The sequence below is a fragment of the Mycteria americana genome, chromosome 18, assembly GCF_035582795.1.
Source record: "Mycteria americana isolate JAX WOST 10 ecotype Jacksonville Zoo and Gardens chromosome 18, USCA_MyAme_1.0, whole genome shotgun sequence".
Lineage (NCBI taxonomy): Eukaryota > Metazoa > Chordata > Aves > Ciconiiformes > Ciconiidae > Mycteria > Mycteria americana.
Genome location: NC_134382.1, coordinates 3,434,649 through 3,458,002, shown reverse-complemented (window position 1 = coordinate 3,458,002; position 23,354 = coordinate 3,434,649). Strand labels below are relative to the sequence as shown.

Genomic DNA, 23,354 nt, shown 5'->3' with positions numbered 1-23,354 from the left:
ACACGGGGCGGGGATGCAAGGGGGGGGGGATGCCCGGGCATGGGGGCTTGCGGTGGGGGACACACGGGGCTCTGTGCCATTCTGGGGGGGTCCCAGGACCCCCACCCCCCCACCTGCTCCTTCTCCTGGTGACCGGTGACCTGGCGCCGCTGCTGCTCCAGCTCGGCCGTGGCCTCGGCCAGGCTCCGCTGCAGCCCCCCCAGCGTCTCCGCCAGCGCCGCCCTCTCCTCCTCCTGCAGCGCCAGCGCCTGGGGGTACACGGCTCAGCCGGGGGGACACCGGAGCTGGGACGGGGGGGGGACACTGGGGGACACCCACCTGCTGCTTCTCACTCTCGCGCTGCCGCTGCGTCGCCGCCAGCTCGGCCGCCAGCTCCTCCTGCTTCTGTGCCAGCCGGCCCCGCTCGGCCTCCAGCTCCTCCTGCTCCCCCCAAAAATCACCAGTGAACCCCAAAAGTCACCATCGCACCCCAAGAACCAACACTGCACCCCAACAATCAGCATCGCACCCCAAGAATCAACACTGCACCCCAAGAATCAGCATTACATCCCAAGAATCAACACTGCGCCCCAAGAATCAGCATTGCACCCCAAGAATCAACACTGCTCCCCAAGAATCAGCCTTGCTCCCCAACAATCAGCATCGCACCCCAAGAATCAGCATCGTGCCCCAAGAATCAGTATTGCACCCCAAGAATCAGCATTGCACCCCAAGAATCAACACTGCTCCCCAACAATCAGCATCGCACCCCAAGAATCAGCATTGCACCCCAAGAATCAACACTGCTCCCCAACAATCAGCATTGCTCCCCAACAATCAGCATTGCGCCCCAAAAAATAAGCATCACACCCCAAAATCAGTATCACACCCCAAAAAACAGCATCCCCCCCGGTGCCCACCTTCTCGCGCTGGAGGCGGTCGAGCTCGTCGCGGTGCGCGTCGCGGGCACTCTGCAGGGCCGCCGTCACCGCCGCCGTCTCGGCCGCTGCCACCGCTTGCTGCCGGGCCTGCAGCTCCCGGTCCCGCTCCAGCCGCGCGGCACCCAGCTCCGCTGTGGGGACCCCCCCTTCATCAGCGGGGACCCCCCCGGGAGGGCAGTGTGGGTGTGGGTTAAGTGACATGGGCAGGGACATGGGGGGGGGGGGGGGGACATGCAGTGGCGGAGGGTTTGTTGTGACCCTGTTGCAGGTGGATGGGGATGGATGGGGATGGAGATGAGGAGGGATGGGGATGAAGATGGGGATGGAAGGGGATGGAGATGAGGAGGGATGAGGATGAGGATGAAGATGGGTATGGAAGGGGATGGAGATGAGAAGGGATGAGGATGATGGGGATGGAGATGAGGAGGGATGGGGATGAGGATGAAGATGGGGACGGATGGGGATGGAGAGGGATAGATGGGAATGGGGATGAGGATGAAGATGGGGATGAGGATGAAGATGGGGATGGAAGGGGATGGGGATGAGGATGCATGAGGATGAAGATGAGGGTGGATGGGGATAGATGGGGATGAAGATGAGGGTGGATGGGGATGAGGATGCATGAGGATGAAGATGAGGGTGGATGGGGATAGATGAAGATGGGGATGAAGATGAGGGTGGATGGGGATGAGGATGCATGAGGATGAAGATGAGGGTGGATGGGGATAGATGAAGATGGGGATGAAGATGAGGGTGGATGGGGATAGATGAAGATGGGGATGAAGATGAGGGTGGATGGGGATGCGAACGGAAGGGGCTGGGGATAAGGGTGGGTGGGGATGGCCAGGGCGATGGGGACAGAGCGGGGGCCGGGGCCGGACCCCTCACCCTCCAGCGCCTCCTTGGCCTGGAGCAGGGCCCGGCCCTCGGCCTCCAGCTGCTGGTTGCGGGTGTCGAGCTGGGCCAGCTGCTGCTGCAGCTGGAAGACGTTGCTCTCCAGCCCCTCCTTCTCCGACCTGCCGAAACGCCGCCAGCCACGCTGCCGAAACCCCGGGTCCGGGGCGGGGCGGACACCCTCGCACCCCCGCCGGCACCCACCTGAGCCCGGCCGCCTCCTGGGCCCGATCCTGGCCGTGGCGCTGGGCGGCCGCGAGCTGGACGGCCAGGCTGGCCCCCTCCTTGGCCAGCCCCTCGCGGGCCCGGCCGAGCCGCAGCAGCTCCTCCCGCAGCCGCTCCTGCTCCCCCCGTGCCTGCGCCAGCGCCTCGCCCGCCGCGCTCTGCTCCTGCACCGCCTGCCCGGGCCGCGGCGTCGGCACGTCCCCACCGCCCAGTACCCCGCCCAGCCTCCCCGTTGCCCCACGCATCCACCACGGTCCTCCCAGTTGCCCCATGCATCCTCCCAGTTGCCCTACGCATCCACCACGGTCCTCCCAGTTAGTTCGTGCATCCTCCCGGTTGCCCCATGCGTCCTCCCAGTTGCCCCACGCATCCACCACGGTCCTCCCAGTTGCCCCATGCATCCTCCCAGTTGCCCCACGCATCCACCACGGTCCTCCCAGTTAGTTCGTGCATCCTCCCGGTTGCCCCACGCGTCCTCCCAGTTGCCCCACGCATCCACCACGGTCCTCCCAGTTGCCCCATGCATCCTCCCAGTTGCCTCACACATCCGCCATGGTCCTCCCAGTTAGTTCACGCATCCTCCCAATTACCCTGTGCATCCTCCCCACCCCTCCCAGTTGCCTCATGCATCCTCCCAGTTACCCTGTGCACCCTCCTCACCCCTCCCAGTTGCCCCCTGCACCCTCCCAGTTATCCCTGGCACCCTCCCCACCCCTCCCAGTAGCACCCTGCACCCTCCCAGTTACCCCTGCACTCTCCCCACCCCTCCCAGTAGCCCCCTGCACCCTCCCAGTTACCCCCGGCACCCTCCCACTTGCCCCGTGCACTCTCCCCACTCCTCCCAGTTGCCCCATGCACCATCCCAGTAGCCCCCTGCACCCTCCCAGTTACCCCTGCACTCTCCCCACCCCTCCCAGTAGCCCCCTGCACCCTCCCAGTTACCCCTGCACTCTCCCCACCCCTCCCAGTAGCCCCCTGCACCCTGCCAGTTACCCCTGCACTCTCCCCACTCCTCCCAGTAGCCCCCTGCACCCTCCCAGTTACCCCCTGCACCCTCCCACTTGCCCCGTGCACCCTCCCACTTGCCCCGTGCACCCTCCCCACCCCTCCCAGTAGCCCCCTGCACCCTCCCACTTGCCCCGTGCACCCTCCCCACCCCTCCCAGTAGCCCCCTGCACCCTCCCAGTCGCCCCATGCACCCTCCCACTTGCCCCGTGCACCCTCCCACTTGCCTCGTGCATCGTCCTCACCCCTCCTGGTTGCCCCCTGCACCATCCCAGTTGCCCCCTGCACCCTCCCCACCCCTCCCAGTAGCCCCCTGCACCCTCCCAGTTACCCCTGCACCCTCCCACTTGCCCCGTGCACTCTCCCACTTGCCCCGTGCACCCTCCCCACCCCTCCCAGTAGCCCCCTGCACCCTCCCAGTTACCCCCTGCACCCTCCCACTTGCCCCGTGCACCCTCCCCACCCCTCCCAGTAGCCCCCTGCACCCTCCCACTTGCCCCGTGCACCCTCCCACTTGCCCCCTGCACCCTCCCCACCCCTCCCAGTAGCCCCCTGCACCCTCCCAGTTACCCCCTGCACCATCCCAGTAGCCCCCTGCACCCTCCCAGTTACCCCCTGCACCATCCCAGTAGCCCCCTGCACCCTCCCAGCCGCCCCCCGCCCCTCCCCGTCACCCACCTGCCCCAGGTGCTGGCGCAGGCGCAGGTGCTGGCCCCGCAGCGCCCGCAGCTCCGCCCGCAGGCCCCGGCAGCCCTCCTCGGCCGCCCTGCGGGCCTGCTCCAGGCCCTGCCGCTCGGCCGCCCCGGCCCGGCGCCCCCGCTCCAGCCGCCCCCGCAGCAGCGCCAGCTCCCGGCCCAGCTCCCGCAGCCGGCCCCGGCCGCTCTCCCGCTCCTCTTCCAGCCGCGCCAGGGCCCGGCTCAGCTCCGTCTTCTCCCGCGCCAGCCCGGCCGCCAGCTCGCTCGTCTTGGCCAGGGCGTCCCGCAGCCGGGCCTCCTCGGCCCGCGCCGCCCGCTGCGCCGCCGCCAGCTCCCCGCAGCTGCCCTGCGCCTGCCGGCCGTGAGGAGGGGTCGGACGGAGCCCGCGCAACGCCCGCGGGCGCGTGGGGCATGCGCCCGCTGCATGGGGATGCACCCGCTGCAGAGGTTGCGCCTGCTGCTTAGAGGCTGCGCCCGCTGCATGGGGATGCACCCGCTGCACGGGGGTTGCACCTCTTGCTTAGAGGCTGCGCCCGCTGCATGGGGATGCACCCGCTGCATGGGGGTTGCACCTCTTGCTTAGAGGTTGCACCCGCTGCATGGGGTTGCACCTGCTGCAGAGGTTGCGCCTGCTGCTTAGAGGCTGCGCCCGCTGCATGGGGATGCACCCGCTGCGTGGGGGTTGCACCTCTTGCTTAGAGGTTGCACCCGCTGCATGGGGTTGCACCTGCTGCATGGGGGTTGCACCTCTTGCTTAGAGGTTGCACCCGCTGCATGGGGTTGCACCTGCTGCAGAGGTTGCGCCTGTTGCTTAGAGGCTGCACCCGCTGCATGGGGGGGGTTGCACCCGCTGCATGGGGTTGCACCCGCTGCAGAGGTTGCACCTCTTGCTTAGAGGTTGCACCCGCTGCATGGGGATGCACCCACTGCATGGGGATGCACCCACTGCAGAGGTTGCGCCTGTTGCTTAGAGGTTGCACCCGCTGCATGGGGATGTACCCGCTGCATGGGGGTTGCACCCACTGCAGAGGTTGCGCCTGTTGCTTAGAGGCTGCGCCCGCTGCATGGGGTTGCACCCGCTGCAGAGGTTGCGCCTGCTGCTTAGAGGCTGCGCCCGCTGCATGGGGATGTACCCGCTGCGTGGGGGTTGCACCCGCTGCAGAGGTTGCGCCTGCTGCTTAGAGGCTGCGCCCGCTGCATGGGGATGCACCCGCTGCGTGGGGGTTGCACCTCTTGCTTAGAGGTTGCACCCGCTGCATGGGGTTGCACCTGCTGCATGGGGGTTGCACCTCTTGCTTAGAGGTTGCACCCGCTGCATGGGGTTGCACCTGCTGCAGAGGTTGCGCCTGTTGCTTAGAGGCTGCACCCGCTGCATGGGGGGGGTTGCACCCGCTGCATGGGGTTGCACCCGCTGCAGAGGTTGCACCTCTTGCTTAGAGGTTGCACCCGCTGCATGGGGATGCACCCACTGCATGGGGATGCACCCACTGCAGAGGTTGCGCCTGTTGCTTAGAGGTTGCACCCGCTGCATGGGGATGTACCCGCTGCATGGGGGTTGCACCCACTGCATAGGTTGTGCCTCTTGCTTAGAGGTTGCACCCATTGCATGGGGATGCTCCCGCTGCACGGGGGGTACAGCCAGCGCAGAGGGGTGAGCCTGCTGCACGGGGTGCACCCACCGCACGAGGGCGCGAGGGGGGATGGGGGCACCCACCTTGCCCAGCGCCTCGGCCAGCGCCTCCCGCTCGCCCCGCGCCACCTCGGCCTCCAGCGCCGCCCGGCTCAGCGCCTCCCGCGCCTCCAGCAGCTCCCGCTGCGCCCCTGCCCGCTGCGCCTCCAGCTCCTCCACCTGCTGCTGGCTGCCGGCACCCGTGGGAGGCACCGGGGGGGGGGAGGTGCAGCACCCACTGTTTTGCAGCACCCACTTGGGGCAGGGGGTGCAGCACCCACTGTTTTGCAGCACCCATTTGGGGCGGGGGGGGTGCAGCACCCACTGTTTTGCAGCACCCACTTGGGGCAGGGGTTGCAGCACCCACTGTTTTGCAGCACCCACTTGGGGCAGGGGGTGCAGCACCCACTTGGGGGGTGGCAGCACCCACTGAAGTTTTGCACCCCACCCGTTGGAAGGGTGGCAGCACCCACCGGGGGGCGGGGGGGGCTTCGGGACGCCCTCGGGGGGGGCTTCAGGGGACCCACTGAGATTCTGCAGCACCCACTTGCTGTGGGGGTGCAGCACCCAATTTGGGGGGGGGGGGGGCCAAGGTGGCAGCACCCAGATTTGGGGGGAGGTTGCAGGGGACCCACGGCGATTTTGCAGCACCCCCTCGGGGCCGGGCGTGCCGCAGCACCCCTCTCGCGGCGCAGCACCCGCCGCGGCGCAGCACCCCGGGGCCGGCAGCGCCCACCCGCGTCCCCCCGCGCCCCCACCTGCGCTCCAGCTGCTGCCGGGCGGCCTCGGCGGCGCGGGCGGCCTCGTCCCGGGCGTCCTCCAGCCCCTCGCCCCGGCGCTGCAGCTGCGCCCGCTCCTGCTGCAGGGCGCCCGCCCGCTGCTGCTCCCCTGCCAGCGCCTCCTCCGCCCGCAGCCGCTCCCTGCCGGACAGACGGACACGGGTGGGCAGGGGGACAGGGAGGGATGGACAGACACGGGTGGGCAGGGGGACAGGGATGGGGGGACAGACAGACACGGGTGGGCAGGGGGAGAGGGACGGGGGGACAGACAGACATGGGTGGGCAGGGGGAGAGGGACAGGGGGACAGATGGACATGGGTGGGCAGGGGGACAGGGACAGGGAGACAGACGGACACGGGTGGGCAGGCGGACATGGGTGGGTAGATGGATGGACACAGGTGTGCAGACGGACGCGGGTGGGCAGATGGATGGACAAATGGACACAGGTGGACAGACGGACAGACAGACGGACGTTGGTGGGCAGTCGGATGGACAGATGTGGGGGGGTGCACCAGGATGGAGGGATGTGCAGGGATGCTCATGGATGGACAGACATACAGATATAAATATACAGGGATGGATGGACAGGTGGACAGGCCAGGACAGAGGGGGATGGATGGACACGCAGGGACACACAGGGACGGACGGACGGACAGACAGACGGGTCAGGGTGCACAGGGACGAACGGGCGCGAGGATGCAGAGGGACAGACGGGGACGCGGACGCGAGCGCAGGGACAGCCGGAGCTCGGGACGGACGGACGGACGGACGGACGGACGGCGGGTACCTGCGCAGGACCTCAGCCTCGGCGCGCAGGCGGGCGACCTCGTGCAGGGCCTCGTCCCGCGCCCGCCGGCAGCCCCCGGCCTCGGCGCCGAGCTGCTCCAGCTGCTGCTCCAGCGTCCCCAGCCGCCTCTCGCTGTCCCCCAGCTCCCGCCGCAGGCTCCCGGCCACCTCCCGGCTGGCCTCCGCCTGGCCCCGGGCGTCCTGGGGAGGGGGACAAGGGGGGGGTCAGCCTTCATCATCGTCGTCGTCATCCTCCCGCAGCCCCCCCGGCGCTCACCTGCAGCTGGAGGCGGCGGCGGCGCAGGGCGGCGTGCGCGGCGGCGGCGGCGGCGCTGGGCGAGAGGCTGCGGCGAGGGGAGGCGGGGGGACGCGAGGGGGAATCCGGGGGTGGCGGTGGCTGCTCGGGGTCATCTGCCAGCACCGCCTGCGAGGGGACGGGGAGAGGGCCCCGCGTCACCGAGGGGAAACCGAGGCGGGGGGGAAACTGAGGCAGGGGAGGGGGGAAACCGAGGCGGGGGAGGGGACCCCCCTGGCTGCGGGGTGGGGGGGAGCCCCCAGCACCTGGGTGATGTCCTGCAGCGTCTGACGGAGCAGCTCCACCTCCGAGCGCAAGGCCTCCACCTCCGCTGGCGACGGCTCCTGGGCGCGCGAGGCCTCCTGCAAAGCCCACCGGTGCGGCGTCAGGCGTGGCCGGTGGGCATCACGCACGCCCTGGCGCGCGTCGTGCATCGCACCCCTGCACGCGTCGCATCCCGGCGGGCATCGCACCCTGGGGTGCATCGTGCATCTTGCCCTGGCATGCGTCGTGCATGGCACCCCTGCACGCATCGCATCCCGGCGGGCATCACACCCTGGGGTGCATTGTGCATTGCACCCCCGCATGCATCACACCCTGGGGTGCATCGTGCGTCACGCCCTGGCATGCATCACACCCTGGGGTGCATCGTGCATTGCACCCCCGCACACATCGCATCCCGGGGTGCATCGTGCATCACGCCCTGGCACGCATCACACCTGGGGTGCATCGTGCATTGCACCCCAGCATCACGCCCTGGCATGCGCCACGCCCTGGCGCGCATCGTGGCTCAGCGTGCATCATATATCACACCCTGCCGTGCATCGTCTGCCGCGCGGCATCAGAATTTGGCGTGCGTCGCGCCCTGGTGTGCGTCGTATCCTGGTGCACATGGCACTGCAGCACGCATCATCCATTGCACCCCAGGGTGCAGCCCAGCCCAACGTGCATCGCATCCAAACATGCACCACGCTCCAGCATGCACCGTGCATCGCACCCCAGTGTGCATCACAGCTCCGCGTGCATTGTGCATCATACTCCTGCATGCATCGTGCCCTGGCGTGCATCGTGCATCGTGCTCCTGCATGCATCATGCATCGTGCTCCTGCATGCATCGCACCCTGGCGTGCATCGTGCATCGTGCTCCTGCATGCATCGCGCCCTGGCGTGCATCGCGCCCTGGCGTGCATCATGCATCGTGCTCCTGCATGCATCGCACCCTGGCGTGCATCGTGCATCGTGCTCCTGCATGCATCGCGCCCTGGCGTGCATCGCGCCCTGGCATGCATCATGCATCGTGCTCCTGCATGCATCGCACCCTGGCATGCATCGTGCATCGTGCTCCTGCATGCACCACGCCCTGGTGTGCATCGTGCATCGTACTCCTGCATGCATCATGCCCCGGCGTGCATCGTGCATCGTACTCCTGCATGCATCGCGCCCTGGCGTGCATCGTGCATCGTACTCCTGCATGCATCACGCCCTGGTGTGCATCGTGCATCGTACTCCTGCATGCATCATGCCCTGGCGTGCATCGTGCATCGTACTCCTGCATGCATCGCACCCTGGTGTGCATCGTGCACCATACTCCTGCATGCATCGCGCCCTGGTGTGCATCATGCAGCATGCTCTCGCGTGCATCACGGCTTGGTGTGCATTGCACCCCCAGCTTTGGTGTGCATCGTGCTCTGGCGTGCATCATGCGCTGCACCCCGGCGTGCATCCCGCCCCGCTGCGCATCCTGGCTGGGCACGCATCCTGCCCCGGTGTGCATCGTGCATTGCAGCTTGGCGCGCATCCTACCCTGATCTGCATCGTGCGTCATGCGTCGTGCGTCGTGCATTGTGCATCGTGCATCGTGCCCCGCCACGCAGCACGGCTCGGCACGCATCCTGCCCCGCCGAGCCCTGCGCGTCGCATCCCGCCCCGACGCGTGCCGTGCGCTGCGCCCCGGCGTGCACCAGAGCTGAGCACGCACCCCGCCCCAGCGTGCGTCCTTGCAGCCGCCGGCTCGGCACGCGTCCCACCCCGAAACCCCCCGTGCCCTGCGCTCACCAGGGTTTGCAGCTGCAGGGTCAGCGCCTCCACCGCCCGCTCCTTCTCCCCGTCCTCAGCCCGCAGGCGCTCCAGGGCCGCCGCCAGCTCTGCCAGCCTGCAGCAGCGAGACGCCGGGCAGCGGCGCGTCCCCCCCGCACCCGTCCCCCGCGACCCCCCAAAACTGCCCGTACCTGGTGCCGAGGGCGGCTTTCTCCAGGTCGGCGTCCCGCGCCCGCGCTGCCAGCTGCTGCTCCAGCTGCGCCAGCCGCATCGCCTGCTTCTCCCGCTCGGCGCCCGCCTGGCTCTCGGCCAGCCGCAGGTTGGCAGCCAGGTGAAGGCAGGCGGTGTGGGCCGCCCTGCCCACCCGTGACACCTCGTGGCTCAGCTCCGATAGATCCCTGCCGGCGGGAGATGCGGGATTGCAGCCAGCCGGCCCCGGGGACCTGCAGGGACGCCCTCGGGGTCCCCCTGACCTCTCGGTGGTGGTTTTCATCTCCCCGAAGTGACGCCTGAAGGCCACCACCTGCCTCCAGAGGGTCAGGAGCCGGCTGTGCTCGTTGCTGAAGTAGGCGTTGAAGGACTGCCCGTGGGACAGAGCGGCATCGGTCCCGGCCGGGTGCCCGCCGGGTGCCGGACCGTGGCGGTGGGGGGCCCTCCCCACGCAGCCCCCCAGGCAGCATCCCCGCCTCCCCCGGCCCCCCCATCCCTCTCCCTTTGGTCCCCGCATCTCCGAGCGACGCCCCCCGTGTCCGCACCCGTCGCTCCCGCTGTCCTCCGCGGCCCCCCCACCCCAATTCCCTTCCAGCCTGCACGGAGAGGGACGGGGGAGGCATCCCTCTGCCCTGCATCGCCCTCCCATCACGTGCCACGTCCCCGGCACCCCCAAATTCTTCTCCGTGCAACATCCCTCATGGCCCTGCATCCCTCCCGGTGGCCCTGCGTCCCTCCCTGCCGGCCCCGCACCCCTTTCCATGCCACATCCCTGCATCCCTCTGCCCTGCATCGCCCCCCCCGTCACGAGCCACATCCCCTGCACCCCTAAATTCTTCTCCGTGCAACATCTCCCGTGGCCCCGCATCCCTCCTGGCGGCCCCGCGTCCCTCCCCACAGCCCCACGTCCCTTTCCCAGCCACATCCCCGCATCCCTCCGCCTCGCGTCCCTCTCCCCGCCAACCCCCTCTCCTGCTCCCTGCCGCATCCCCGGGCCCCCCCGCATCCCCGGGGCCCCCCAAACCTCCTCCTCGCGCCTCCACTCCGCCTCCCGCTGCTCCAGCTCGTCCCGCGCCCGCGCCCAGTCGGCCGTCAGCTTGCGGATGTCCTCGCTCAGCGCCGCGTTGGCCACGTTGGCTTGTTCCAGCTGCTCCCGCAGCATCGAGTTCACCTGCACCAGGCTGCTGCTCCTGGGGTGGGGGAGTCACACGGGGCTGGAGCGTCGCCCCGGGGGGGGGGGGTCCCGCAGCTCCCTGGGGACCCCCGCTCACCTCTGCTGCTCCTCTTCCAGCCGGATCAGGGCATTCTCCAGCTCGTTGCTGCTCTCCTCCTCCGGCTGCGAGCCGCTCGCATCCAGCTGGCTCTGCGGGGACATCAGCCCGCTCACCATCAGCCCAATCTGGGGGGGGGGGGGGGGGGGGTGTTCGGGGCAGGGGGACCCCCCAAAACCATCCCTCACCGTCAGCCTCTCCTGCTCCAGCTCCGTCGCCTTCTCCAGCAGCTGCTGCTCCACTTCGCCACATTTCTTCTTATACTGCAACACCTGGGCGGAGGGGACAGGGTAGGTGACACCGGGGCGGGGTGGAGGGGGTCCCCAAAATGTCCCCGTGTCCCCTGGGAAGGATTTACCTTGGCTTGGAGCTTCTGCACCAGCTGGGCTTGCCGCTGCTGGCCCTCCTGGTACGCCTGCAGCTTGCGCTTGTAGGCGGCTTGTTCCTCCTCCAGCAGCCGCCGCAGCTCGACGTTGTGCTGCGCCAAGCTCCGGCTCTCCGCCGCCTCCCGCTCGCCCGTCTCCAGCCGCAGGGTTTGCTCCAGCTGGATGGGACGCGGGGGATCCCGGGATACCCCACCCACCCATCGGGGTGCTAAACCCCCCCGGCACCCACCCGGCGTCCTCCGACTTCACGCGCGACGCCCCATCCCGGATTGCTGCGGGGCGGTCCTACGGCAAACCCTCACACGGCCGAAGCCGAGACCTCCCCCAAATTTTGCATCCCCCCCCTCTCTTTGCGTGCACAGGGAGGGGGCTAATAGGAAATTTTGGGGGGTGCTTTTAAAAATTACCTAACTTTGAATCTGGGGGTTCAGCAAAGCCACATCCTGGTTTGCACCAGGCTGGCGGACGGATAAAGGGCCCTCGGACGCAGCGGTGGCGATTCGCCTTGGCGTGTTTTCCTGATATTTGCCTTTTTTTTTTTTTTTTTTTTAATAACCAGGCACAAACAGAGGGGCTGCCCCCCAAAAATCCCGGCAGCCCCTCGATTCGGGTCTCCTCAGGAGCCACGGTCAGCGTCCGCCCACGGCCCAAAGCCGTTTTCTTCCCCCGTTGCCACAGCGAAGGGATGCAAAAGCGAGGGATGCTGGCGGGGGGGTCCCCGCTTCCCGAAAAGCCGCGGGATAAATAAAATCGGGGTAGGGAGGCTTTGTGCCTCCCGCAGGACAAGCCCCGGCAAGCCGGGACGCGTCCGGACAAGCCGGGTGCGCTGCAGCGAAGTTCCCACGGCCGGGGCGTCGCAAGATGCCGCAGCGTCTCCCCGGCCGAGCGCAGGGAACGCAAAGGTTACGGCTTGCATCGCCTCGATTTTGGGGTTAAAATGGGGGGGTCTGGGTTAAGCCGGCCGGTGACGTACCCGCTCGCTGATGGCGTTGTACTTGATGGCCAGCTCATCGCGCTCGGCCCGGCTCTGAGCCAGCAGGTCCTCGACGCGCGACAGCTCCTGCTGCAGGATGCGGTTCTCCTCCTGGAGGGACAGCAGCGAGGACATGGCCCCCGCCACGGCCGCTGCGGGACGGGACGGGACGGGACGGGGCTCAGGGCGGCTCCGGAAAGCAGCGAGATGGGGATCCGGCCCGGGATGGGGATCCGGCCCCGGGATGGGGATCCGGCCCGGGATGGGGATCCGGCCCCAGGATGGGGATCCGGGATGGGGATCCGGCCCGGGATGGGGATCTGGCCCAGGATGGGGACCCGGCCCCGGGATGGGGATCTGGCCTGGGATGGGGATCCGGGATGGGGATCCGGCCCTGGGATGGGGATCCGGCCCGGGATGGGGATCTGGCCCCGGGATGGGGATCCGGGATGGGGATCCGGCCCCGGGATGGGGATCTGGCCTGGGATGGGGATCCGGGATGGGAATCTGGCCCCAGGATGGGGGTCCAGCCTGGGACAGGGATCTGGCCCCGGGATGGGGATCTGGCCTCAGGATGGGGATCCGCTCCTGGGATGGGGATCCGGGATGGGGATCCGGCCCGGGATGGGGATCCGGGATGGGGATCCGGCCCCGGGATGGGGATCTGGCCTGGGATGGGGATCCGGGATGGGGATCCGGCCCTGGGATGGGGATCCGGGATGGGGATCCGGCCCTGGGATGGGGATCCGGCCTGGGATGGGGATCTGGCCCCGGGATGGGGATCCGGGATGGGGACCCGGCCCCGGGATGGGGATCCGGGATGGGGATCCGGCCCCGGGATGGGGATCTGGCCTGGGATGGGGATCCGGGATGGGAATCTGGCCCCAGGATGGGGGTCCAGCCTGGGACAGGGATCTGGCCCCGGGATGGGGGTCCAGCCTGGGACAGGGATCTGGCCCCGGGATGGGGATCTGGCCTCAGGATGGGGATCCGCTCCTGGGATGGGGATCCGGGATGGGGATCTGGCCCGGGATGGGGATCCGGCCCAGGATGGGGATCTGGCCCCGGGATGGGGATCCAGCCTGGGATGGGGGTCTGGCCCCGGGATGGCAATCTGGGATGGGGATCCAGCCCGGGATGGGGATCCGGGATGGGGACCCGGCCCTGGGATGGGGATCTGGCCCGGGATGGGGATCCAGCCTGGGATGGAGATCCGGGATGGGAATCTGGCCCCAGGATGGGGATCCACTCCCGGGATGGGGATCCGGGATAGGGATCCGGCCCGGGATGGGGATCCAGCCCAGGATGGGGATCCGGCCCCAGGATGGGGATCCGGGATGGGGATCTGGCCCGGGATGGGGATCTGGCCTTGGATGGGGATCCGGGATAGGGATCTGGCCCCGGGATGGGGATCCGGCCTTGGATGGGGATCCGGGATAGGGATCTGGCCCCGGGATGGGGATCCAGCCTGGGATGGGGATCTGGCCCGGGATGGGGATCCAGCCTGGGATGGGGATCCAGCCTGGGATGGGGATCTGGCCCGGGATGGGGATCCAGCCCGGGATGGGGATCTGGCCCCAGGACGGGGATCCGGCCCGGGATGGGGCCAAGGAGCCCTTGGCAGCCACGAGCTGCTTTGTTCTTTCAGCAGGGCGGGCGCCTGGGCTGAGCTGTCCCCACGCGCTCGGCCGAGGCCACAAAACGCATTTTCCCCCCCAGCTGCCAACGCCGTCCCCCCCAGCGACTCAGACGTGCTGAGCGACGCGGTTCGCAGCAGCAAAACCGCTGCAGATATGCGGTCGCGATTGCAAGACCGTTGGAAATCTGTGTTTGCCACGGCAAAACGGCTGCAGATTTGAAGTTGCAGTCGCAAGACCGCTGGAAATTTACAGTTGCAATCACAAAAACACTGCAAATTTGTAGTTGCGATCGCAAAAGTGATTACACCCGTTTTGGGCAGATTTGTGTTTGCAATTGCAAGGCCGCTGCAAATGCGTAGCTGCGATTACAAAACCGCTGCAGAATTACATTTGCAATCGTAAGACCACTACAGATTTGCAGCTGCAATCACAAGAGCACCGCAGATTTATACCTGCAACTGCAAAATCTCTGCAAATGGGTGTTTGCAATCACGAGAGCGCTGCAGCTTTATAATTACAATCACAAAACCGCTGCAATCGCAAGACCGCTGCAAATTTGCGGTTGCGATCGCAAAACCGTTACAGAATTGTTTGCAATTGCAAGACTGCTACAGATTCACAGTTGCAATCTCAAAGACTGCTGCAGATTTGCAGTTGTGATCACAAGACCGCTGCAAATTTGCAGCTACAATTGCAAGACCACTGCCACTTTGCAGTTATGATTGCAAAACCACTGCAAATTTGCAGTTATGATCACAAAACCGCTGCAAATTCACGTTTGCCACCGGGAAATCACGGCAGATTTGTAGTTACAGTCACAAGACCACTGCAAATTTGCAGCTGCAATTGCAAGAGCGCTGCAAATTTGCAGTTATGATCACAAAACCGCTGCAAGTTTGCAGTTATGATCACAAAACCGCTGCAAATTCGTGTTTGCCATCGGGAAACCACTGCACATTTGCAGTTATCATCACAAGACCGCTGCAAATTTGCAGCTGCAATTGCAAGAGCGCTGCAAATTTGCGGTTATGATCGCAAAACCGCTGCAAATTCACGTTTGCCACCGGGAAATCACGGCAGATTTGTAGTTACAGTCACAAGACCGCTGCAAATTTGCAGCTGCAATTGCAAGAGCGCTGCAAATTTGCGGTTATGATCGCAAAACCGCTGCAAGTTTGCAGTTATGATCACAAAATCGCTGCAAATTCGTGTTTGCCATCGGGAAACCACTGCACATTTGCAGTTATCGTCACAAGACCACTGCAAATTTGCAGCTGCAATTGCAAGAGCGCTGCAAATTTGCAGTTATGATCGCAAAACCGCTGCAAATTCACGTTTGCCACCGGGAAATCACGGCAGATTTGTAGTTACAGTCACAAGACCGCTGCAAATTTGCAGCTGCAATTGCAAGAGCGCTGCAAATTTGCGGTTATGATCGCAAAACCGCTGCAAATTTGCAGTTACGATCACAAACCCGCTGCACATTTGTCTTTGCCACCAGGAAATCACTGCAGATTTGCAGTCGCAATCACAAAAGTGCTGATTTGCAGCTGCAGTCACAAAACCGCTGCAGGTTTACGTTCGCAACCGCGAAACCTCCGCAAATGCGTGTTTGCGCTCGCGCTCGCGCTCCGGCTCCGTAGCTGCAATCCCAGAAGGGCTGCGGAGCGGCAATTCGCCATCACAAAAGTGCCCTTTGCACTTGCAAACCCCCCTCCCCCCCCCGCAAAAGTGCCATTTGCAATCGCAAACCCGCCGCTGCTCCCCCCTGCCGCGGCTCCGTGGCCGTTCCCGCGAGAGCAGCCACCGGTTCCCACTGTGGGGGGGACCCACCTCCACCACAGCCTCGGCCGTGGGCTCCGCTTCGCTCATGGGCTCCCCGGAGGGGTCCGCCGAGCCCTGCGCACCCCTTTGCTGCGGCCTCCTCGCCCCCAAGCCCCTCGCTGGGATTTTTTTTGGGGGGTGGGGGGGTTCCCTTTCGGTTCGTCGCCTGCGAGCGGAAAGCGGATGCGTGGTTGGGATTATCCCGAAATCCTCGCCTTCCCCTCCCCGCGTGACGGCGGGACCGGGGACCCTCCTCTTCCTGGCCACCTCGGGGGTCCCGACGCCTCCGGCAAGGCCGCCAGCAGCAACGTTTTAGCATCCACCACCAAAAACATCACCGAATATTCCCCCAAGCCAGCCAAGCAGGGCTTTGTAAATAAAAACAACCAGCGAGGCTCTTGGCGAGAGGCGAACGAGCGAAATAAAGGAAAATACAAAAAAACAGCAGTGCCCGGCGCTTCCCCCTGCCCCAAATCAGTGGAAATCGCTTACTTTGCTGCGCCGTCCCCCCCCAGGCAGGATGGTGCTGGCTCCCACGGGGGAAAGGAACTGCTTGGAGAGAGTAAGCCAAGCCTTTCGTTAAGCCCTGGCCCTCGTTAAGCTCATTAAAGGCCAGGGGTTTGCTCGGGCAGGAAAAGCCTCGGGGTGGAGCGTGCCAGGGTTGCCACGGGGCAAAGCGGCATTAAACCCCCCCGGGACGCGTCGCCCCTGTGCCGGAGCCTCCGCAGCCACCCCAGGGCAGCACATTTTACCCCCTGGGGTAATTAGGGCCTTTCTGCCCCCACCCCAGCAGGGAAAGCCGCCGGTAAATCCCCAACCCGAGCTCAAAATCCCCCGTACCGGGGGCTGGAGGCATCCCCGCTCCTGAAATAAATCACAGATCCGACCCCGAGCCACCCTGCGGGGGGGGGGTCGGCGTCTCCCAGCCCCTCTCATCCCAGCCCTCTCTCCTACCCGAGAGCCGCAGACGAACAGCGAGAGGGAGACAGCGCCGGGGCGAGCGGATGGGATCAAGGATTTAGGGCATCTTGGGTCCCTCCGGCCAAGCGGGAGCTGCCTCCAGGCTCCCCCCGGGCTTTGGGGACACAAGAAACCTCATTTTCTCCTCCCCCCCCCATTTCTTTCCTTACCTTCCCCTCCCAGAGTCCTTCACAACCATAAACCCACTGCTAAGCAACAAGCGTCTGTTGTGCTTCGCTGTCCGACAGTCTCCTCGACACCAGCAAGGAGGGGGAACCACAAAAGCTCATCACGGCCCCTCCGAGCCCGCACGGGGGGGGGGGGTAAAAAAAAATATATATAAAAAAAATCACATTTGGCATCAAAACCATTTTATTATTCGCTTTGAAGTGTTACATCTCTCACCTGGGTTTGCGCACTTGCTGCCAGGCAAAGTTAAGCTCCGAAACCAAAACGCTCGTCATCCACTTGGAAATAGAAATAATAAAAACCCGAGGCACTGAAAAAAAATAAGCAGGACTTTGTACACTGAAAGGCCTTAATATAAATAGCTAAGAAAATATTTATTTGTTTAAGGAGGAATCTCAACCCCAGCTCTGTCAAAGAGACCGACTCCATTCTGTCCTTCATTGCAGATATCACTTAATAAAATGTCCGCAGAAAGAAGTAAAAAATCTGTCTTCAAAATAGAGGAGGAAAAAAAAAAAAAAACAACAAAACTTCCCAGAGCAAGAAATCAGGAATTTCAGCATCAAAACGCAGCGGTCCGGCTCCCCACCTCCCGCACCACAGAGTTAAGCGCTCAGAAAAAATTGGGGCGACGCTCGGTGTCTCGACAGGGCGTTCCTCTGGATTTTGCAGGCGAGATGTCTCCAGGAGGATGCTCCCCGCCAAGGGAAGGATTTATCCAGCCCAAATACGCGAGGAGAAAGCAGAGAAGTCTCCGAGGAGATTCTACCGCATAAACCTTTAGCGAAAACTACTTTAATTGGGGCAGTGCCGCGAGCGAGAGTCGTCCTGCTCTGAGCACTCGCTCAGCCTCTCGTTATTAAGGAGAGGCGATGAAGCCGACGGCTTTTTTTGCAGAAAGGAGAAGCCTCAGAGGTTTGCTGCGATCCAAATAGAAAATAAAAGGCCCCCCAAGGCGGAGGGCGCTGGTGTGGAGTGTTTTAAGGCACGTGTTCGTTTGCTCTCTGGCACTTAGTTCAGCATTTTGATGCTGGGGGGGGGGGATTTAAGGGCAGGAGCGGGGCGTCCCAAAGCCCCTGCTTTGGTCCTGAAGGAATCGCAGTGATCCCAGCACCCGCGTGGGTGCAGTTCAGAACTGAACCCAGCCTGCGTTCGCCTGAGTCTGGTTAGAAGCCGACCTGGAGAGAGAGAAAACGAGGGGAAAAAAGAGGGTTTAGACCCTGAAAGGGACTGCGGCACGCAGGGAGGGAGCTGGGCAGCCGCGAAGGGGTCTTCCAGGGTCACCCCAAAACTCTCCCCGCTGCACAGAGCAGCCCGGAGCAGTAGAGGAAGACGGGGCATGCTGCTGGCGCTGGGAGGAAGAGGAAGGCAGCGCCCACGGACCTGCACTGAGCTCGGGGAATTTGCAACACGCGCTGTCAGAGCTGCTTTTAAATCCCAAAGGGGTGTTTGGATGGAGCGGTGCCCCCGCCCCAGCAGGGGTTTGCAGCAAAACCAGCGGGATTTGGTCCGGATGGGGGTTCTCTAACGCTGCGGGGACCACTCATGCTGCAAAACCAGCAGGATTTGGGGGTTTTCTAACGCTGCGGGGATCACTCGTGCCACACACAAACCCCACACAGCCTCACCCCGAAGCTTTGGCAAAGTCTCCCCAGACGTCGGCAGCAGCAGCAGAGGGAGCAGCAGCGGGCTGCGGCCAGGACAAGAGGGAGTCTGTCGGCAGCCAGGAAAGTTGGGAAGAGAGAAAACAAACAACAGGAGTCATTTCCCACTCTTATTCCCAGATTCCCCCTCTGTTTTCCCAACTTAGAATCATAGAATCGTTTAGGTTGGAAAAGACCTTTAAGATCATCAAGTCCAGCCGTTAACCCAGCACTGCCCAGCCCACCACTACACCATGTCCCTCAGCACCACATCTACACGGCTTTTCAATACCTCCAGGGATGGGGACTCCACCACTGCCCTGGGCAGCCTGGTCCAATGCTGGACAACCCTTTCGGTGAAGTAAAATTTCCTCATATCCAGTCTAAACCTCCCCTGGCACAACTGGAGGCCATTTCCTCTCGCCCTATCACTTGTGACCTGGGAGAAGAGACCGACCCCACCTCTCTACAGCCTCCTTTCAGGCCGTTGTAGAGAGCGATGAGGTCTCCCCTCAGCCTCCTTTTCTCCAGGCTGAACAACCCCAGGTCCCTCAGCCGCTCCCCATCAGCCTTGTGCTCCAGACCCTTCCCCAGCTCCGTTGCCCTTCTCTGGACACGCTCCAGCCCCTCAATGTCTCTCTGGGAGTGAGGGGCCCAGCACTGAACACAGCATTCGAGGTGCGGCCTCACCAGTACCCAGTGCAGGGGCACGGTCACTGCCCTGCTCCTGCTGGCCACGCTAGTGCTGATACAAGCCAGGATGCTATTTTATATAACTTTGATGGATAAAACTGACTCTAAAGAGCTTTACAGTCGTCGCTGTGTGACCACGGACCTGTGATGGGGGTGCCCGGGAGCTGGGCAGGCACGGAGAGTGAAGAGGGCCGCTCTCCGGAAGGACAAACCGGAGCGGAAGATTTTCCTCCGGGAGGTGGTGGGAGCAAGCTCAGGCCCCCAGGACCCACGGGACGCGGCCTGGTGTTCCCCGTTGCTCCTTCTTTTTTCTTCATGTTCTGAAAGAAGAGAGGGAAATTTGGGTGGTATCACGTTTAAATCCAGAGCTGGAGCATGATTCCTCCCAGCCACGGCTTGCACAAAGCCAAATTGCTTTATCCTGGGGAAAAAAACTGCTGTGCTGCGACGTCCCATTGCTGGAGGAGCAAGAGGGGTCAAACCAAGGACATTTTTTACCTGCAAATCCCCACCGTGAACCTACAGACCCGGTTCTGTAACTGGGAACTGCAATACAGCCCTTCTGGAAATCACTGCACGCAGCGTTATCAGGAAGGGCTCTGCAGCGGGCTTCCCCCCGCACAGGGATTTCAAGGCAAAGCCGCTACTTCCTCTTGCGCTACCCAAGGGAAAGGTCAGGAGTGGATTTAGCTGGAAAAGCCCCTCACCGCTATGTTGAGTTTGATGGTTTGCCCCTCCTTGAAGCCCAGATCCAGTTTGGGTCCCTGATCAGGGTTCTCGGCCTGTTTGGCCAGCTCGCTCTGCTGCCTCACCCATCTGCAGGAATTAAATAAGCAGAAAAGGACACGTCAAGGACCAGCCCGAGGCTCTCCCGGACAAATCCTGCCCAAGATCATCCCCTCTGCCTGGCAGCAGCTCTTTACAGGCACTGGATGCGATCTGAAACCTTGCCTGACAGAGCGACACGACGTGGGCAGCGCCAGGGGAATGATTCCTACCAGCGGCTGTCAGTGCTCGAGCCGCAGGGATCCTCCAGCCAGCAGCGCGTTCCATCCTGCCCCAAAGCCCCACCACCGGCCAGCAGCTGGAGCAGCATCCCAGTCCCTCAGGAGCAGCCCCTTACCGATGGCACGTGAAGAGCAGGAAAGAAATGAGGGAATTTGCCCAATTTTGGACTGGGAAGCCCAGTTTGGGATCCTAGTAATACAGGCTAGGAAATATTTGAGAGAGGGAGAGCTGCGTGCACAAAGGCTGAGCAGAGAAACAGGCGTTTCCACCGCTTTACGCCACGCTTGCCTGCTCAAGCGCAACAGGAGCTCACAGCTTCCTCTCCCCCGTTTCTGGTGGACACCCGCAAAAAAAGTCGAGCTGAGAAGACACAGGGAGAGGCACGAACTCACTTAAAATGGTCTTGGAGAGCCACGTTGAAGTCAAAAGCATCCCCTCGGTCGACAAAGCCGACTCCGATGAAAGCTCGACGGCCTGGGGAAGGAGGAAGAGCAAGTCTTGGGATCGCAGCGGAGGAAGAGGGAGGGGATGCCCCATCCCGCACACTCCCGTGCCCACCGCCTCCTCCAGCTGCAGCTGGGACTCTGGAGACCGGAGATATGGGACTGGAGATACCTTTAGCTTGCTGGTTGTACATACAGGCTTAGTAAAACCAGCTTTTAAATTAATATAAGCAAGTCAAAGCAGAGGTTGGCATCATGGTGCGGATCCTGCATACAGAGGCGTCCTCACGCTAACACCGAGCAGCAAAATTAAACTGTTTGTATTCCTGGTGAAGGACAGAGCGCGGCTGGCGTGTGGGAGTGAGATAATTCATCCCTTTGCCACCGTATGCAGGGAACATTCAGCCCTCGAAAGCAGGAATCCTTCACAAATAAGAGCAGCGAGGGCACTGAAGACTTTCTGAGGTGATTCCCCCCAACCCGTCCCCCCATATCATGAGGTACCATTCCCGTCTTCGATCCGGATGACAAAATATCTGCTGGAGTCCGTCACGCTCTCCACAGCGATGCCAGGGAACTGCTCCACTGGCGCCTGGGCAAAAAGCTCTCCTGAAAAAGAGAAACGGGAGCGGGTTAACGGCAGGGTGTAGCGTCTCTGTGCCATCTTCCTCCCCAGGAAGAGGCGCGGAGCCGTCGCCTTCCCTCCTCCTTACCCGAGGTCTTGTCCTCCAGCTTAATGAACGCGACCTTGCCCTTGGCCGTGATCCGCAGCCTGCCGCTCCACGCTGGCTGGTCCAGCTGCCACTCTGCAGCTCTGGAGAAAGAGGAAACGGCGACCGATGTCTGAGCCGCCTCTCACGTCCCAGACAACGCCACCGACCTATTTTATTAATGCCCCCATAACACGTCACGGAGCCCATCTCTCGACTCCCCTCGTTAACAGCACCGACACAGCGCAAGCGAGAACCCGCTTGCACCCACGCTCGCTGCAGAACGAGGTAGGTTCGTCGCAACGCCTCTCGTTTCACCCAAAACCAGCTGGCCCCCTGCAAAACCAGGCGTCAGGTCCCAGCGGGGACCAGGCAATAATTGCACAAGAGGTTTCGCTTCCCTTTCCGCAGGATCTCCAGCTCGAAAGCAGTTTCTCAGAGGTGCTGAGCTGCGTTTGCTACAGCCTGGCTCTGCCAGGACAGCCTTGAGTGCAGGCTGGGGACTGGCGGGAGAGGAGCCCCAAAAACACACGGGGGAATGGAGATGCCCCCCTGGGGGCGTGGGGCCGGGATAGGGGCAGAGACACCTCACGGCGGGGGACAGGACCCACGCACCTTATGGGGAGAGGACCCCACGGGGAGGGGGCAACCCCCACCCCCATGACAGGAGGGACAGACTCCCTGTGGGGAGGGAGGGGACAGACGCCATGTAACCCAAGGCGGGGGGGCAGAGGCACCCCACAGCGGGACAGGGCCCAGGGGAGAGGGGCAGGCCCCACCTGTAGCCGCGGTTGGAGGCCCGCGGCGGCACCCGGTAGACGTGCACCGCCGGCTTCACACACAGCACCGCCTCGTACTCCTCCTCCTCCGCTGCCATGGCCGCCATCGCGGCGGAACTCCGCCCGCCGCCGCTCTGGCCTCCGCCTCTATGGTACGGCCCGCCTCTATGGTACCGCCCCCTTCCCCCGGCGGGGCGGAGGGGAGGGGAAAGAGGGGAGGCGCTTCCGCACCCGCCGCCGCGGCGGCACCCCCTGGCGGGTGGGAGGCGCCAGTGCAGGGAGGCGGAGGGGAACTGGTCCCAGCGGGCTGCTGGAACTGGGAACCGGTAACGCGGCTGCACGGTGCCCACGGTGCCCACAGTGCCCAGCCCGGGCCCTGTCAGGGCACGCTGCCAGCACCTCTCCTCCCCACTGAGCAGCTCCCCGTCACCAGAAATCACGGGTTTTCCCCCGATTTCACATTAAAAATAATATTAAAAATAAGAATGAAAAGGGAGGCAGTACCTGCGGGAGGTGCCAGCGCACCCTGACCCCCTCCTCGCCTCGGCCGGAGGCACCCCGACAGCCTCTGCCCACCTTCTCTGGCGGTTATCCAGCACAACGCCCGAGCGAGGAGGCCAGCGCATCGCAAAAAAAAAAAAAAAAAGAAATTCAATAAAATAAAAATCACTTATTTTATCCTCCACAGCGAGAGGCAGCACGGTCACAGCTCACACCCAGGTCTGGAATCATCTTCGAGTCCCATCTTCCCTCCGAGCACTGCCACTTCCCACCCTCCTCAGACCACATCTCCCCAGCCACCCTAAAAATGGGAGAAAATGTCCCCTTTTTGGGTAAATACCAGCACAATTACGGCCAAACGCTCCCAGATTTTACCTTCCTAACGGATTTTTAAGCACCTACTCACACTGGGAGCTGCCGCCGAAGCGAGAGACAGGGATAAAGGAGGAAAAAAAAAAAAAAAGTCGTTAAAAGTTTAAAGACATTTATTTAAAATACAATTTATAAAACGTTTTCTCTTCGGCGCACGTTTTGGGGTGAAAACACGCGGTACCGTGTTCATCCTCCACCTTCCAGGACGAAGGGGCTTCCCGCAGGAACGCCGCCGAGCCCTGCCTGCGGGCGGGACGTATCCTGGTCACCGGGACGGAGGAGCCGGGTGATTTCGGTGCCGGAAACGGAGATTTCAGTGCCGGAGGAGGCAGCGACTTTAACACTGGCCAGCTACACGAGGAACCGGGTGGCTTTGCGGGTTTTTTGGCCATTAAAAGCTAGTTTTAGTAATAATTAAGGAAAGGCGCGGTGACTACGGTTATTGCT

General features: G+C 63.5%; 2 protein-coding genes across 2 annotated transcripts in view; both read right to left on the bottom strand.

Annotated features, from left to right (window-relative positions):
* The window catches only part of CROCC (ciliary rootlet coiled-coil, rootletin), a 29,746-nt gene extending 13,947 nt beyond the window's left edge, over window positions 1–15,799 (bottom strand). The window contains exons 1-20 of the mRNA XM_075520657.1: window positions 15,619–15,799; window positions 12,146–12,297; window positions 11,145–11,330; window positions 10,975–11,058; window positions 10,787–10,878; window positions 10,540–10,705; window positions 9,779–9,885; window positions 9,497–9,703; window positions 9,324–9,420; window positions 7,535–7,630; window positions 7,251–7,397; window positions 6,975–7,174; window positions 6,167–6,328; window positions 5,454–5,598; window positions 3,723–4,091; window positions 2,019–2,212; window positions 1,809–1,936; window positions 900–1,051; window positions 319–420; window positions 114–248 (exon numbers count right to left, since the gene is read on the bottom strand). Coding sequence (XP_075376772.1) covers window positions 114–248; window positions 319–420; window positions 900–1,051; window positions 1,809–1,936; window positions 2,019–2,212; window positions 3,723–4,091; window positions 5,454–5,598; window positions 6,167–6,328; window positions 6,975–7,174; window positions 7,251–7,397; window positions 7,535–7,630; window positions 9,324–9,420; window positions 9,497–9,703; window positions 9,779–9,885; window positions 10,540–10,705; window positions 10,787–10,878; window positions 10,975–11,058; window positions 11,145–11,330; window positions 12,146–12,280 — 2,904 coding nt within the window. The 5' untranslated portion in view covers window positions 12,281–12,297; window positions 15,619–15,799. The remainder of the gene's footprint in view (window positions 1–113; window positions 249–318; window positions 421–899; window positions 1,052–1,808; window positions 1,937–2,018; window positions 2,213–3,722; window positions 4,092–5,453; window positions 5,599–6,166; window positions 6,329–6,974; window positions 7,175–7,250; window positions 7,398–7,534; window positions 7,631–9,323; window positions 9,421–9,496; window positions 9,704–9,778; window positions 9,886–10,539; window positions 10,706–10,786; window positions 10,879–10,974; window positions 11,059–11,144; window positions 11,331–12,145; window positions 12,298–15,618) is intronic.
* Window positions 15,800–17,422: 1,623 nt separating this feature from the next.
* On the bottom strand, window positions 17,423–22,188 carry NECAP2 (NECAP endocytosis associated 2). Its single transcript, XM_075520527.1, has 8 exons — window positions 22,035–22,188; window positions 21,259–21,359; window positions 21,050–21,154; window positions 20,495–20,576; window positions 19,802–19,910; window positions 19,237–19,414; window positions 18,387–18,471; window positions 17,423–17,936 (listed from the first exon to the last, which is right to left on the bottom strand). The coding sequence occupies exons 1-8, from the start codon at window positions 22,139–22,141 to the stop codon at window positions 17,888–17,890; spliced, it is 816 nt and encodes a 271-aa protein (XP_075376642.1). The 5' UTR covers window positions 22,142–22,188; the 3' UTR covers window positions 17,423–17,887.
* Between the last annotated feature and the right edge of the window lie 1,166 nt (window positions 22,189–23,354).